The sequence below is a fragment of the Alexandromys fortis genome, unplaced genomic scaffold, assembly GCF_014885135.2.
Source record: "Alexandromys fortis isolate MF-2015 unplaced genomic scaffold, M_Fortis_MF-2015_v1.1 scaffold_48, whole genome shotgun sequence".
In the NCBI taxonomy this organism is placed as follows: Eukaryota; Metazoa; Chordata; class Mammalia; order Rodentia; family Cricetidae; genus Alexandromys; species Alexandromys fortis.
In genome coordinates, this window is record NW_026067947.1 from 4,602,544 (window position 1) to 4,618,000 (window position 15,457).

At 42.6% G+C, this 15,457-nt stretch overlaps 1 protein-coding gene across 1 annotated transcript in view; it reads right to left on the minus strand.

Moving 5' to 3' along the window:
• Shq1 (SHQ1, H/ACA ribonucleoprotein assembly factor) overlaps positions 1 to 15,457 on the minus strand; it is a 107,486-nt gene that overhangs the window by 80,956 nt on the left and 11,073 nt on the right. The window contains exons 5-6 of the mRNA XM_050149341.1: positions 9,770 to 9,882; positions 3,331 to 3,458 (exon numbers count right to left, since the gene is read on the minus strand). Coding sequence (XP_050005298.1) covers positions 3,331 to 3,458; positions 9,770 to 9,882 — 241 coding nt within the window. The remainder of the gene's footprint in view (positions 1 to 3,330; positions 3,459 to 9,769; positions 9,883 to 15,457) is intronic.

Here is a 15,457-nt window from a genome sequence, read left to right on the forward strand (position 1 = left end):
TTGCTTTATTTCTTTTCTCCCATATTTTACCCTAGTTCGACATGCCAGTTCATTCCTCCAGTTCTGGGTGTCTCAAATATTTGAATAAGAATAAAATGAAAGAAAAAAATCTCATTAACAAGGAACTTTCCATTAAAGATTTGAAGAATGTACAAAAATGGCAATTTGACAGAGAAGTCATTCAATTCCTAGCTCCCCTGCCACTCAGTTCACTCTCTAACAATAATCTCTAAGACTCACAATGCAAGGAGGCTTTCATACACACAGCCTCATTCAATCCTCACGGCAGCTCTGAAGGAGGGAGACTTCCACAGCAACCCAAGGCTGCACGGTCACTCAGCTGGCAGTGAGGGGGGAGTTAAGTGCAAGCCTCACATTCAGCTGTGTCCTGCCTATACTTAACCTTATACCTGGCATAATGGAGGAGGCCCTTTCTGTTCAATACAGCTCAAGTTCCTCCACCTTAGATCATATAGCCTTGCTATTTTGAAAGGTGACTTTTAGAATGAATCACCGTAATGGCTGAGCAGACTGCCTGAACCACCAATCTGACTACAAGTCAGATAAAGGGTCGGGAGTCAGCGGTTAAAAGGACAGAGCACTGGCTCAATCTGTTAAAATTACAGAGGACCTCACTCAAAGCACTGCTGACATGGAGAACTGGCCTCAGAACACACTGCCATTATTAAAGGAAAGCAAGCTAGAACTGAAATCAAAGAGCATGCCTTCTGATTTTTAGGGCAACTAGCTCCCTCTGGTGGAGAGAAATCTCGACGACACCATCACAAGCTTCCTCTCAAACCACAACACTGCCAAACTGGGGAGGGCAGCTGACCTTTAGGAGCAAACTTCTTGAGACCTACTTAGCTTATCCTTAATGACCCAGATTGAGTCAACAATGCTACATCTGCAAGTCTTTTAGCTGGGGAAGGAATCTGAAGGTGTCATAAGCACAGACCAAATACAACCACAGAGCACACTGAGGACAATGGCACACACACCTATACTCAGAACCAATAGTCTAGTTTCTAAACTTACAATAGCAGTTTTTCACTCTGGTAGAAACTAACCAAACTCTAACAAAGCTTAACCACAAAAACACTTAATAAACTGTTCTTACTGCCTATTACATAATAATCACTCTATCACACACTTAACAAAGGAGTGAACAGCAGCTGACTGGGCTATTTGAAGACAGCTTTTAGGAACTGATGCAGAAGAGCCCATAACTACTTCAGTTGGACTGAGGTAAAAAATAGCTCCTGTACCATCAGTGAGAGCAGTAAATGACTGTCAGCAATACAGCCCAAAGGCTCCCCGTCCCGAGAGACATGCAGCACTGGACAGCAGCCGACGGCGGCTTCCATGTACAAAAAGGCAAATGATCTGGGCATGCCCATGTGGAAGACGCTCAGCAACAATGATGGCAAGGCCACAGGCACAGCACCTTTTGTGTACACCACAGTAAACCAAATATTTACTACCAAAAATTTACTTACAGCTGTGAGGTCTGTACTTTAAAAACACCCCAGGCTAAGAATACAGCTTGGGGTGGGGTGGGGTGGGGGTACAATTTGGGGGTAAAAGTGTGTGTTTAACATATATAAGGCCGTGGGTTTGACAGTCAACACAAAAATAAATTCATGTGAAATACACTCAAAACTGTAAACAGTAATAGTTTTTAGGAGAAGAAACCTGGAGAAGGAAAGTGTAGCTGGATTCTTTTTTTAAAAAAAAAAAAAAAACCTCTTTTGGGGCCACCACCCAGCTCCGAAATAAATACACCGAGATTTATTCTTAAACTATGAATGCACAGTCTTAGGTTAGCTTATTCCTAGCCTGTTTTTCTAACTTAAATTACCCTGTTTCTCTTTAATTACATTTTGCCTCTGAGCTTTTAACCTTTCTTTATTCTACATATCTTTCTTTCCTTCTTACTCTATGGCTGGCTGGGTGGCTGGCCCCTGGCATCCTCCTCTCCTCCTTTTCTTACTCCTCCCTCTTTCCCTATTCTCAAGCCCAGATTTCTTTCTCCTCCTATTTACTCTTTCTGCCTGGCAGCCCCGCCTATCCTTTCTCCTGCATTGCTATTGGCCGTTCAGTTCTTTATTAGACAATCGGGTGTTTTAGGCAGGCAAAGTAACACAGCTTTACAGAGTTAAACAAATGTAACATAAAAGAATGCCAACACATCTTTGCATCATCAAACAAATATTCCACAGCATAAACAAATGTAAAGCCCCTTAAACCAATATTCCACAACAGGAAAGTTTACATTCCATTTACTGTTCTCCAGAATATTTATTCTTACCTATGCACTCCTTTCATTAAATGCTAAAATTTAGTTTTAGTATATAAAGAAAAGCCAAATCTGCCGGGCAGTGGTGGCGCACGCCTTTAATCCCAGCACTCGGGAGGCAGAGGCAGGCGGATCTCTGTGAGTTTGAGACCAGCCTGGTCTACAGAGCTAGTTCCAGGACAGGCTCCAAAGCTACAGAGAAACCCTGTCTCGAAAAACCAAAAAAAAAAAAAAAAAAAAAAAAAGCCAAATCATCTATCAGATAACGTAGGACTCTTGCTCTGATCTAACTGAAACCATTATGACTCTACAGACTTAGAACAAGCAGCTTGTGCTGGACCAATGATGAGAACACGCGCACCCAAGAAAGAACTCTGGTAATGCTTATCTTCACATGGGACAGGCACCTCTTGTGGCTTGTGAAATCCCCCCCTCAACATTCTCCAGTACAAACTGTTCCACCATGTTCTGGAAACTGTGATGGAAAGACAGCTATTCTGGCTTCCTCATCCCACTACCTGAGAATAAACAGAGGAGGCCACATCCAATTCATGGACGAGAGCAAAGGCCTAGCCTGCGTCTATCCTTCTCATACTCATGTGTCCTCAGCACAGGGGCACGGTCGTACCTCTCAAGCACATTCTTCAACTATGAATGTATGTCAATATCCTTGTTTCTAAAAATAAATCAATTCAAAAACTTAAAAAGATACCAGAGTCTAAGGTAAAATCTACTTCATAAGAATTTTCCAACAAACAATAACTGCTGAATGATTTAGTGTGGAATTTTAAAGCACAGGACTAACACCTGGAACCTGTGCATGCAGCACAGGCTATGGTACCTTACAGTTTAAATACCAGCAGAGAAAAGCAAACAAATGAGGCACAATTAGCAACCAAAAATCCCATTTTCACAATGAAAAGCAATTAAAATCATATGCCATACAACATGAAAGGCAGTGGCTTGGCACAGCAATGAGAGTTTTAAAAATCACAAATGTTCACAATGAAAAACTCATTTGAGTTTCTTACCTAATGCAGCATCATCTCCTTGTTCTTGGCTCTTTCCCAAAGAGGCCATCATTTTTGCATGTGCAGCATTCCACCAAGGATTGTACTTCAAAATCTGTTCGACTGCCTCATCTTCAAAGAAGTCAGCTCTGCTCAAAAATGAATGGGCTTATTACATCAGATTTCACTGGTTTCCTTTCTTTTTTTATAATCTTAATTTATCACATTTGCACAGAAATAGAGATTACATCAACTCAATACACAACCTGAGAGAAGACTGAGCGTTGCGCTGACTTTCTTTATGGTCACCAATCCCATAAAGCAAAAGGCAACTAAACTGAAGGAACAGGAGTCGTTTCTGATGTCTTCCACAGAAGGCACGAGGAGGAGCCTCCTACCCTGAGGTCTCAGTGGAGCTGAAGTGCATCTGAACACTGACTGCGCTGCAGTCTAGAACCAATGCTGGGTTCATGAGCAGCCCAGATCTGAGAGATGCTATGATAAAGGAAAGACCTTTCAGACCCAGCCGCAGAAACACAAACAGATGAACAGGTAATTCAGGACGCGTATTTCCACAGGCAACTAATGACTGCTGAGAAGGGGAATTAGTCTTTTCCGGGGATGAGCCCCCACGTGGCTATCAAATATAAACGATCAGCCCTAAAATCACATACACAGAGGCAACATTAAAAAGACTCACAGGCTTTGGGCATGAGAGAGAGAAAGAGAATAATAATGAAAGAAAAAGAGGTCATAAATTTGAGAGAGTATGGAAAGAGGTATCAGAGCCGTTAAGAGGGAAAGGACAAGGAAAGGTTGGAGGAAGAAAGGGGGAAAACGGTACATTATATTTTAATTTAAAATTTAAAAATTATCAAGAAGAAAAAGGAAAGACTTTGTGCCATATTCTAAGCTCCATGTTAGGCACTAGGTTCCTCTCTCTGTTCACAAGATACAAACTGCCCTGGCCCTTGTACAATTTATAGTCCCACCGGAGACACAAGTATGGCAGAATGCTGTAACACAGCAGCAAAAAATCCTAGAGCAAAACAAAACTGACACATTTAAGGGCCTTGGGGGAAATACTATTTCAATCAACAGTTGAAAGACAATTAAGAATTCACATTAAGGGGGCTGGCGAGATGGCTCAGGGGTTAAGAGCACTGGCTGCTCTTCTAGAGAACCCGGGTTCAATTCCCAGCAACCACATGGCAGTTCACAACTGTCTGTAATTCCTGTTCCAGGGGATCCATTGCCCTCACACAGACATACATGCAGGCAAAACACCAATGTGCATAAAATACAAATGAATAAAATATTTTTTAAAAAAAGATTTCATATTAAGAGAGTTAGGAGAGGAACTGGAGAGACGGCTCATCAGTTAACAACAGGCACTACCTTTGCAGAGGATCTGATTTGGGTTCCCAGACTCCACACAAGGCAGCTCACAACACCTGTCACTCTGGCTCCAAGGATTCACCTCCCTCTTCGGGCCTCTATAGGCACTGCATCCTGTGCACAACCCCACACTCAGATCACACATGGATGCATAATTTAAACTAGAAAATAAAATCTAAAAAAATAAGAGAGAGTAGCCTGAGCTCAAAAAACAGAAATACCTAGAAAACAAGGATCGAATTGAAGAAGAATTGCCAAGAGAAGTTGAAAATAAGATACTGATAACAATAACCTTCCAGGCATGTCTGACCCATGGCCCACAGAGTGCAAACACCTCAGAGTAGCTATCAATTAGATCTAACATGATGAAGTAAATTTACTTTATATATACACATATACATGTAGATATGTATACACATACACACACACACATATATGTAATTCACTGCCTGCTTCTTGACTGTGAACTTTGTAGATGACAAGACACAAGATAAAAGTTTGGACACGCATGAAAGCCATACTAGGAATACCCCTAAGGTCACTGAACACGGGGCATGCATCTTAGAGAAGCGATTCTAAAGAAGTAGAAGCTGTGCCAGAACAGGATGGTGGCAGAGGAGAGGGAACAAAGCAGGTGCATCTGATATATAAGAAGAAGAAGGTAGGGTCCTCAAGAAGCAGGGGCTGAGGAACTTTGAGAATCAAAACAATGGCTGGACTATGGCTCAGCAATGCAGAGGACAACAGTGGTCTTCATGGGGACAATGCCCCAGGAGGTTGAAAGATATGAGGAGAGGGTTAATAACTTCTACCTGAGACAGGTTAAGTTTGATGTATCCATCTAGGGCATATAAATATACAGCTGGACACACAAGTCTGATACTCAAGAGAGAGGCTAAGTCATAAGCATTGTGACCAAGGAAGAGGAAAGAATCGCGCAGGAAGAACTAGTCCTGTGAGAGAGCGGGACTCAGAAACAGCGAGGACACAAAGGAAAAGAGCTCACTTGGATGGGGACTCATGAGAGAAAAAGCAAACCACCTCTACCCCATCCTTCTGCCCCAGTAAGATCCTCCAAGTGATAAACTGGCTATTTTGAATAAAAATTCTCAGATACCATTCCAAGAGTGCAGACTGTGATGGGTTATTCTGTTTTCTATTCTTATACTGTACTGGAGATTGACTCTCATGTTTCATGCATGCTGGGAGGTGCTCTACCACTAGCTACAGCCCTGGCTTTGAACTCACATCATAGCTCAGGCAGGCCTTGAACTTGTGATCTCTACACCTTACACTTGCTTCTTCATAGTCCTCATTACTGTCCTAGCCTCCAGTGTACCTAGGATCGTGGGTTTGCACCACCAGGCCCAGTCAGTGGTTTATCTTTATTTACACTGTCTATGAATTAAGGGTTGCATGAACATGATTTGTGACTGACTAACCATCTACATTCCCCAATCAATTATTTTCACATTTGAAAATGTCACTGCACTCACCACTGTCCTCCATACACACACAGCAACAGTAGACCAACGACCTGCCACGAGGGCTCCACTACTTAATAAGAACCATGGGCATAAACACAGACATTCGGAACACAAAGTGGAAAAAAAAAAAAAAAAATCACGTGCTGCCCAGGAGAGCACTGAGGAGGCATCCTCACCCAGGCGAAGGTGAAAGGTCTATGAAAGTGATGTCCGAGCACAGCCTTGAAGGTCAGTTGTTCACGAAATGAGGCAGGGAGAGAAAGCTAGCAAGGGGCCTGCATGAGTGAAAGAAGCCCATGAGAAACAGCGAAATGCAAACACCAGCTGTTGCCTCGGAATAAAGCAAGGGCAAGAAGGGGCAAAGGTGAACTGACAGAGCAGAGCGGTGGAAACGCAAGTATCAGCTGCTGCCTGGAGATGAAGCACGGGCAAGGAGGGCAGGAGTGAACTGACGGAAGGAGCAGGTCCAGCTCCCAGAGAACACTTGATATCACGCCAAGGAGAGAGAAGCGGCTGTCTGAGGCCAAAGAACACCAAGCACGGGAGGAGGCAGATTTCACTTGAGAGCATCAGCCTCACAGCTGACAGATCTGAAGAAGTCCAGACAGATGGCTGTCAGGTGTCAGGAGGCTACTAGAAGCCATGTGAGAGGACCGCAAGAAACGTGGAGTAGAGGAAATCACAGAAGATAAATGGCCACCCTTTCCAGCCTCCCAAATCTACTTAATACATAAAAAAAAAACAGACCAATGCATCAACTCTTTACAAAAAGTCCTAATAATGAAAATCTACCACAATTAAAAAAGACATTCCAAAAAAGCTTGATCATTTTTGTTTTTTCATTATCTTACAGATGTTTAAAATGTTGATTAAATCCTTCTGTTCTCACCAAAGAAATAAGCAAGATTTTATGAATTGGTTATAATTTTAATATTCTCAAGAATCAAAAACAAATGTAGGAAGAAAAACAATATCCTAAGGAAAAGAAATACAAACATTTGGCAGGAAGAAAAACAATATCCTAAGGAAAAGAAATACAAACATTTGGCTGTATGCAAAGGTGAAAGATTACTACGGAATACTTGAAGATACTGTCTACAGACTTTAGTATAAAAATAACACCTGAGCCAGTAAAAGGCTCACAGGTAAAAGCGCTTACCACCAAAGACTGATACCCATGGTGGAAGAAGAGAGGACCAAACTCTGCAAATGTCCTCTGACTTCCACACTTGATGACATAATACACACCTACACTCAACACACACGAGAGATAAATAAATAAGTCTAAACTGATATCCAAAAGGAATAAATCATTAAAAAAAAAAGAAGAAGAAGACTCAGAAACAATGAGATTTACAGACCACCACGAACAGTACTTTCTCAGGCCGCAGAACACCCTAAAAGAATAACCAACCTGCAGGAGATCCTGATTTTACAACAGATTTCAAAATAATTATAACCCAAAAGTAGCTAGATTTCACTTTGAATCTTAGTCCTGAGTCAGTCTGGCTTACTCTGTCCTGCTTAGAATAAAATTACACTCGTTTTCTTGAAGTCCTTTCAGAATCTGCTATCACCCCTCCACTGAGAGCCACTCCTTAAGAAATGGAAAGAATATTCCATGAGAACTATTCCCGCAAACGAGTTTCTGGGCCGAGTGAGATGGTTGAGTGGGTCGAGGCATTTGCCAAGCCTGACAACCTGAGTTCAATCCCTGGGAACCCACGTGGTGAGAGACTGGAGCCCTGCAAGTTGTTCTATGATCTCCACATGTGTTAGGACACACATCCGTACACCCCCCCCCCCGCCATGTAGTTTAATTTTTTTTTAAAAGCTTCTGAATAAAGTAGCATAGGAAATGGAGGAAAACAGGGCCTGCTTAGACTATCATGCTGCCAAATATAAATTTCAATATCCTAATCCTCTCAGGCCACAAACATACTCTTCCAGGCAGTTCTTCTAATTAAGCTCCCTCGCACTTGAAATTTCAGCCTTGGAAAGCTCATTCTGTTTTCATACTGGCTGAGAAATTTGCTGACAATGAAATTTCTACTTTAAATATTCAGCATGATTCTAAATGGGTTTCTTCAAATTACTCTTCAGTGGACCTTTAAAACCAGCATTGAAGAGATAAAAGTAATTAGAAATGGCAGTCTAAATGGAGCCGCGTCTCTCAGATGTCCTCCACAGTATAACACAGCCCTCTCTCGGCTTCCCTGAGGATGCTCAACAGTTCACCATTCATCACCACACCTCACTCATTCCATTTGCACATCACAAGACTCACTTCTGCTATTCCAATTAGTATCCCACTGGGTCACAGGAGAGAGAATGTTAATCACAAGAGCAATGGCAGTCAAAGTGGAATCGTGTACATAAAAGGGAAATACAGAGTGACAAACAGAACGGCTGGTCGAGTTTTACCCAACCCACTTAGTAGTAGTGTGACCTTGGACAAGTCCCTTCGCCTCTCTTCTCCTTGTGAAAATGAAATGAAATAAACCTGAGGGGACTTGATAAGCTGAAAACATTGGACAAAAATATTGGGAAGCGGTGATAATAGTTACATGGGTAACATTTTTGAAATCACTGGCCCAGAGCCTGGAAAAAACAATAAGTGAGGGTTATGTCAACATATCAATTACACTCATTCTCCACACACCCTAGAAGAGCCAGGTAATCAGAGGCCCAGTGAAATGCAAAGAAGTGCTGCTACCTTGGCCAGTAAGAGACAGCACATCTCTACTTTGATAAGTTCCTTATGCAAATATAGTTCTGGTTACGGCAAAGGTCACAACAGATGCAGGAGGAAAATACAGCAGAACTAAGACTGAGTTCTAATGATGCTCTTCCAAGAGTAACTATCTAGTCACTGTAGATAATGTTCTAGGAAGATCCCAGACTAGCAAGAAATATAGCACACGTAGACCTGGATTCTAATGGAAATCAACACATATTCATTCACATATACAAATAACTATGGCAAAAATTCTACCTGTAAGAAGTACAAGCAAACACTCTTATGAGTTTGATGTGGTGAAGTCTGGTAAGGAAACCACAAAAGAGTATTAAGAGTGCTCCCTTGCTAGTATAAACTAAGTAGCAAGTTTACAAAGGCCCCACAAGTACAGGTTAGGTGAAACGTGAATTAGGGTTAGTGCCTTCACTAATTCCAGGATCTAAAGCACGTTGTTTGGGACACTGAGGGGCCGGGGAGACGGCTCACTTAGTAGTAGAGTGCTTGCCATGCAAACACAAGGACCTGTGTTCAGATCCCGAGCACTTTCCAGCACTATAGCCCAGTGCAGGGAAGACAAGAGATGGGTGGATTCTTGGAGCGAACTGGCCAGGCCTGATGGGCCAGCCTAGCTGAATGGGTGAGCTCTGGATTCAGTGAGACCCTGTCTCTGGAGATAAAGCAGAATGACTCAAGAAGTCACCCACTGTCAGGTTTGGCTTCCATGTGCACATGCACACATAACTATACAAACACATACATATACTCACAGATTCTGAAAAAAAAATTTAAGGAAGAGTTAAATACCTATTTAACTGCTACGAAAGTTAATACTCACAGATAATGATCCGGGTCAAATTTGGCCAGCTCAGCAGCCAGGCGTTTCTGCCTTCGTTCAGTCGCAGGAGTGAAATCTGGATCCTTAATATCAATAACCTCGCTCAGTTCATCCTAAAAACACCAGAACAAGAATGAAAACTATCTCCAATCTTTTAGCATTTAAAAGTCAAATGAGGGGTTGGAGTGAGGAGATGGCTCAGTGGTTAAGAGCTCTTGCAGCTTTCCAAAGGTCTCAGGTTCAATTCCTAGCACCCAGATCACAACTATTTGTAACTCCAGTTCCAGGGAATCTGGTACCCTCACACTGACACACATGCAGGCAAAACATCAATACACATAAAAATAAATAAATGAGCCAGGCATGGAGGTGCATGCCTTAAATATTAGCAATTGGAGAGGCAGAGACAGGGGTATCTCTATGAGTTTAAAGCCTGGTCTACAAAGAGAGTTATAGGACAACTAGGGCTGTTACAGAGATATCCTGTCTCACAATATATATTATATATAAAACCAAACTGGGAGAAGGGAGGAGGAACATCAAAGCATGGAAGAATCTGCCTGACTACTATCCCTAGAGTATGAAACAGATTGTAATATTTAAATTCAGATCTAACAAAGAGGTGTAGAGCATGCCTTTGCTTCCAGCACTTGGTAGGCAGAGTTGGGCAGATCTCTCTGAGTTCAAGGCCAGTCTATTCTACATAGCAAGTCCCAAGCCAGCCAGAGCTACACAATGAGATCCTGTTGCAAAACACAAAATGTAAAATCAAACAAACAAATAAAAAGCCATAAATTTTTGAATCTATTTATAGCGATATTTTATTAACATTTAATATAAAGCCTGACCACCTGATCCCTAGAACCTACAAAGTAGAAGGGGAGAAAACTCCAAGAAGTTGTCATCATGACTCTACAGACATCCTGGGGCATACAACTTCCACCATGCTCTAGCAGGTGCATGTGTGTGTGCGCACACACACAAGCATATACACTCATATTTAGTTAGTTGAAAATTTTAAACCAAAGCGGGGTGGTGGTGGCGCATGCCTTTAATCCAAGCACTTGGGAGGCAGAGGCAGATGGATCTCTGTGAGTTCGAGGCCAGCCTGATCTACAAAGCTAGTTTCAGGACAGGCTCTAAAGCTACAGAGAAACTCTGTCTAAAAAAAAAAAAAAAAATTAACCAAGAAGCAGAATTGAATACACTCTTACAAACATGTAAGAACATTTAATTTTCCATTCATTTCCCCTTTTAGCCCCAGAAATCTGAAAGTTCCTGAAGAAAGGAGGGTGTGAGTATCCCACATCTACAGAGAGACTTGGCTTTCTTCCCACTGTCTAGCTCAAAGAAAGAAACCCTGTACTGTCTACTTTGTAAATATGCTTGCCATGCAGACCTGACCACCTGAGTTCAGTTCTTGGAAACCACATAGCAATAGATGAAGAAGATCAACTCCATGAAGCTGGCCTCTGACCTCCATTTCCACAGGCACAAATTAAAAAAAAAAAAAAAATTAAGGATTTTTAGGAGTAATTCTGGTCTTTGACTTTCCACTTGAAAGTTTAAAAATCTAAGCGTGTTTCCCAAGCAGAATTCTACAGAACAGACACACGCAGGAATTGTAAAGTGAAGAAACCTCAAACAATCCAAAATACTCCCCACATTGTGGCTTTCTGCTGTGTCTGCTCACACATCTATCACCTCCAGGTAAGCACAGAACTGGAAGGAACATACAGGATGCAAGCCGAACGCAACCAAGCGGTAACCTGGGAGAGCTGTGCATGTGACTTGTAAATGGAAAAGACAGCAGTAAAGGGAATCACATACACAAAAAGAAAACAGAGACAAAGCCTTTCAAGTCAGTAGTCCGAGGATATTGAGCAAGTCCCTTCACTTTTTATGTCATCTAAAAAAAAAAAAAGAACGAAACAGTGATATGAGCACACTTTAGAGTTGATGGTCAGAATGCAAGCTTACTAAAACTAGTCTATGGGGAGACATCACAACCAGTCTCCCTACACAACCATAATTTCTAAACAAACAAACAACAAAAAAGCGTTCTGGGGCCAGAGAAATGGCTCAGTGGGTAAACTGACTGAGTTCAATCCCCCGGACCCTCACGGTGGAAGGAGAGAACTGACCCAAAAACTGTCCTCTGACCTCCTCCTGAAAACCATGCATGTAAACAGGTACAGGCACACATACTCACACCAAATAAATAAATATCTATAAAGTCTAAAACTAAATAAACTCTTCCTTTCTTACCACAAAGCGTGTAGGTTTTAACCGAAGTACATTCAGATATTAATGAAGGGATCCAGTGACCTTTCTGGAAGCTACTAGATCAACTAGAATATCTTAATACTTTCAAATACAAACATCTGAGGGCAACAACCAGACTAATGGCTGTCCACAAACATAAAATTTACATTCCAAAGTTCCTTTGCAGTTTACTTCTTGCAGACTTGGAATGCATTTTCCTACAGAAATCCTATTATAAACAGTAGTTAAGAGTCTCAGGGCAGCCCTCAAGTTTATGCAACTCATAGTAAATTGAAACAGAACAGTCATGATGCAAAGAGCTCAACAAGCATGCAGCAAAGTTACCATGGGAAAAACTCGCAGTCTCTGCAGCTGAATCCACCAGAACACTTTCTCCCCAGAAGCACAGCATTGGCTCTTCTTCCCTCGTGGAGGCTAGGGCGCATGTGGACAAAAACCTCGGGAGGGGAGGCAGGACAATGAATCCACAACATGGCATAATCCCTCCCTCAGTTCATCACATGGCCTCATCTCCTCCCTCTGTGATTAGAGGGGCCCACATAAAAAATCCATGTCGATAGCCTCTTTAATCACAGCTGCCAAGTTCTTCTGCCATGTAATGTAAAACCTTCACAGGACAAGTAATCACATGGCATCGTTTGCTCTTCTTGGGGAAGGGAATGACATTTGGAGCCACACCTACTATTAATATTAAACAATATAATACAGGCCTCAACGCACTCACTAATGTCAGATTCCCTGTTCTCTCTGTCTCCGTTCCATGGCTGTTCCCTGTTACTCACGGGCTTCTACTGAGAACACAAATCCTCCTTCCCCTTCAGTTTCCTTACTCGCTAGCAGTAATCAAAGTGAGTTGTGTGGGAAGGGGAGAGGGGAGAACAACTAATTATTGCACCTGGACAGACTTGTCGTGAATGGGCTGAAAACTCTGTTTCAGAGGGTAAACGGTCTCTCAGAACCCAGATTCCTTGTTCTACATCACAAGCCCAGATTGCCTTTCAAACCAATGCCAGCCTTTCCCTCTGGCCCAAGTCCACTAGGCCATATACATCTGTCTCCACTCTGACCCTCTGCATCTACAGTGCCCTTGTCATCATAACTCCATGCATGGCCCATCCTCCAAGGGGCCTCCTCTGGGCATCCTCATCAAAACGGTCCCCAGGCTCATATACCACCATTTTCTTCCACCTGCTACTATTGCCATTAGCCTATTTACCGTCTACCTGATGACTGTCCATCTTCTCCATAGAATGTTTCATGGGGAGGGGTCTAGTGTACCTTCTTTTTCACTGCGCACTCAGTGTGTAGTGGCTAATTTATGTTAGCTTAACACAAACTATAGTTTTGCGTTTTGATATTTCAAGACAAGGTTTCTCTGTGTAGCCTTGTCTATCCTGGAACTCACTCTGTAGACCACCCTGGTCTCGAACTCAGAGATCTGCCTGCTTCTGCCAAGATTAAAGGCATGCATCACCACTGCCCAGCTATCATAAACTATAGTTATCAGAGAAATGGAGTCTCATTTGAGACAACGTCTCCAGAAGACCAGGCTGTAGAAAAGCCGGTAGGACATTCTCTTAGTCACTGATAATGGAAGGCCCAGCTCTTAGGGGTGGTGCCATCTCTGGGCTCTATAAGCAGGTTTAGAAGCCATGAGGAGCAAACCAGTAAGCAGCACTCCTCCACGGCCTCTGCATCAGTTCCTGCCTCCAGTTTCCTACCCTATTTGAGTTTCTGTCTCGGTTTCCTTCAGTGGAAGTGTAAGCCAAATAAACCCTTTCCTCCCCAACTTGCTTTTGGTGATGGTGTTTCATTACAGCAATCGTAACCCTAACTAGAATAGTGTGTTTGGCAGTCAGAAAGAAATCACTACCGAGTGCATAGTGCAGAGGCTGTGCACTGGTCTGGTTGCTGGAATAGAGATCCAGTACTGAGTATACATATAAAGTCCCCAACTTCATGGGATGAACTGGAAAAAAAGCAACTCTTTGCAGCCCCAGCTCTGCTCCCCGCTAGTCTACTGACTCAAGGCCACCACAGCAATGCAGCAGAGAGATCACACCATGTGACTATTCCCATCTGGGCCACCCCACCTGCACTGTTCTATGCACATACATACCATGGCCTTGCTCAAACTGGACCCTAATAAGAAACTAAAGGGGCCGGGCACAAAATTAGACTGGAATCTAAAGTAAGGCATGGTTGGAGGCACAGTCTGGAGGTAGAGCACTTGCTTAGAATGCATGCGGTCCTGGATTCAATCCTTACCACTACAGAAGAAAAGTCTGAGGCATCAATCAACTCAAGGAAAGGAAGAAAAGAGAATGAACTTCAGCAGAAAGAAAAGAATTCCTTTTTCTCTCTTTTAGAATTGCTGTGGTCACTAGTCCCGAGTGATCTGAAGATGAACACTGCCAGGAAAAGGTCACAGAGGATTTAAGCCAGGCTTGTGTACACTTAAATCACAGATCAAACAGGACCCAATCTGGAAAGAAAATGCACTGTGTCTGCATCTGGCCAGTGTGTCTCCTGGAGACAAAGACCTCAGGTCCCTGAAGCAGCCAAAGAAAAGCAAGGGCCAGAAGGCCTGGCATCCTGCAACAAGGCCGTCTCAGGAGACGGCTGACTGGGATGGCGCCCAGAGACTCCAGGGCTGCGGCTTCTGGCAGCCACCAACGCCAACAGCTTGTTGTGCAGCCCTGACTCTGAGCAGCCAGGGCAGTTTTCCAAATGCGCCCTGGTGGCTGGCAGAGATTTCAAGAAAGGCAAGAAGTCGGGTGTGTGTATGTACATGGGAAGCAGGGGTGGGGAGGGTGGGGAGAGAATTTGCTTCAGCAGTAATATTTTCATTATCAGGTAAAACAGAGAAGCTGCGAACCTTTTTAAAAGGAGACAGGATTATTCTTCCTGTAAAGAGTTAAATTATTCACTGAAGACATTTTTCTTTGTGTTACATTTTTTAATGAGAACACTGCTTTCATCATCAGAGAAAACAAAACTATTTTCATTTAAAAAAAATAAGGAAATACTGGCAAAATGCAAGTAGTGAACAAATGTTTTGCGTGGGTCTTGATCCAAATGCAGAAATTACAGAAACTAAAATTGTTAGAAAACACAGTATTAGAAAAGTCATTTTTTAAATTATATTTTGAGACAAATGTTCTGAATCCTCTTACGGTGTGGTGACCTCTTCTAGGCACACTATAGCTTCTTCACGAAAAGAAAGAGGGCAGCACTGTTTATGTTACATGGTCACTTTTTAGCCACTCGATGTGACCATCACAAACAGCAGCTGTAAACGCAGCTGATAAAACATATAAACCTTACTATGATTTTTGAAAGTCTGATTAATTCCTAATGTTATGAAGAACACCATATCCCTCAAATTTAATTCATGCAGAA